The sequence below is a fragment of the Penaeus monodon genome, chromosome 31 (genome assembly GCF_015228065.2).
Source record: "Penaeus monodon isolate SGIC_2016 chromosome 31, NSTDA_Pmon_1, whole genome shotgun sequence".
Lineage (NCBI taxonomy): Eukaryota > Metazoa > Arthropoda > Malacostraca > Decapoda > Penaeidae > Penaeus > Penaeus monodon.
In genome coordinates this window covers 4,171,179-4,172,308 of record NC_051416.1, presented here as the reverse complement: position 1 = coordinate 4,172,308, position 1,130 = coordinate 4,171,179, and the positions used below count along the sequence as shown (strand labels likewise).

The 1,130-nt window shown below is 37.4% G+C and overlaps 1 protein-coding gene across 1 annotated transcript in view; it reads right to left on the bottom strand.

Annotated features, from left to right (window-relative positions):
* LOC119593003 (39S ribosomal protein L41, mitochondrial-like) overlaps positions 1 to 1,130 on the bottom strand; it is a 3,336-nt gene continuing 2,206 nt past the window's right edge. The window contains exons 2-3 of the mRNA XM_037941893.1: positions 1,029 to 1,129; positions 1 to 355 (exon numbers count right to left, since the gene is read on the bottom strand). Coding sequence (XP_037797821.1) covers positions 137 to 355; positions 1,029 to 1,129 — 320 coding nt within the window. The 3' untranslated portion in view covers positions 1 to 136. The remainder of the gene's footprint in view (positions 356 to 1,028; position 1,130) is intronic.

The following is a 1,130-nucleotide window of genomic DNA, read 5'->3' as shown; positions in this document are numbered from 1 at the left end:
GGGATGATGCCAGACTGTCACATTTCTCTAATAATTTAACAAACTTTCTTACACAATACAATCATCTTTATATACAAATGAAGTCACCAAGCCAAAGCCACTTCTTGCAATGACCAAGCTCCCTCACGTCGACTGCTCAGAACCTGTCTGATCCGATCATCAGTGCCTTTGTCTTCGCAACTTCCGGAGTCAGCTGTTCCTCCTCCGATGGCTCTTGGGGTCTGCCTTCCTCGTCTAGCTTGCCAGCTTTAAAGTCCTCTGCGATCTTCCGGCTATACACTGCGTGGAAAAGGTCTTGGGGACGGAATTCCCCTTGGATGACATCTGGCACACGATAGGATACGTAAGGTTTCAGCTGCAATGTTCAGAAAAAAAATTAGTTTTGTATGTGTATATAGTATCAAAGAAATCAATGAGCACATGAGAAAAAATCAATACACAAGCTTATCAAATTAAAGGCGAATAACAAGTAACAATAATCTTCAACATGGGCATAGTTTTGGAACTCTTACATTAAATACTAACAAAAGTGCAAAAGCTTCACCACTGATCTGAAAAATGAGAGATGAAAACCTAGAAAAATAATCAGGCCGAGTAGTCCAACAAGAGTATTGCAAAAGAATTTACATGTTCTCCAAAAAAAATCACTAAAACAATTAGCCATTGTGAGAAAACTATGCTATTCTTTATTAATCTTCTGAAGCCTTTGACTGATCCATTAAATATTCATATCTTTTCTGGTATTTTTCCATGCTTTTTCTTTTATATCTTCTTTTTTTTTAGTTATCTTTATTTCCTTCCACTGTTAGGACCTAAATTTTGGCCAGTAGATAAGAAATACCTGGAAATATCCCATGAAGACAATACACGTGAAAGAATGAGGGATCGAACAAACAGCATGAAAATAAAGAAAATATGTAAAGAAAATAACCATATAAAGCAAGAAAAGAAAATAGATAGCAAACATAGAATCACCAAAAAATGTGATTCTCAATATGGTAGCTTCCACCACAGTGCAAGAACCTTACCTCAAATCCTTCTAAGTCAGGTACTACAAGCTGTGGAATCATTTCAGGAATCACTTCGTACTTCTTGCCTACAAGCTCTCCAACTGGCCTCACACCACGACC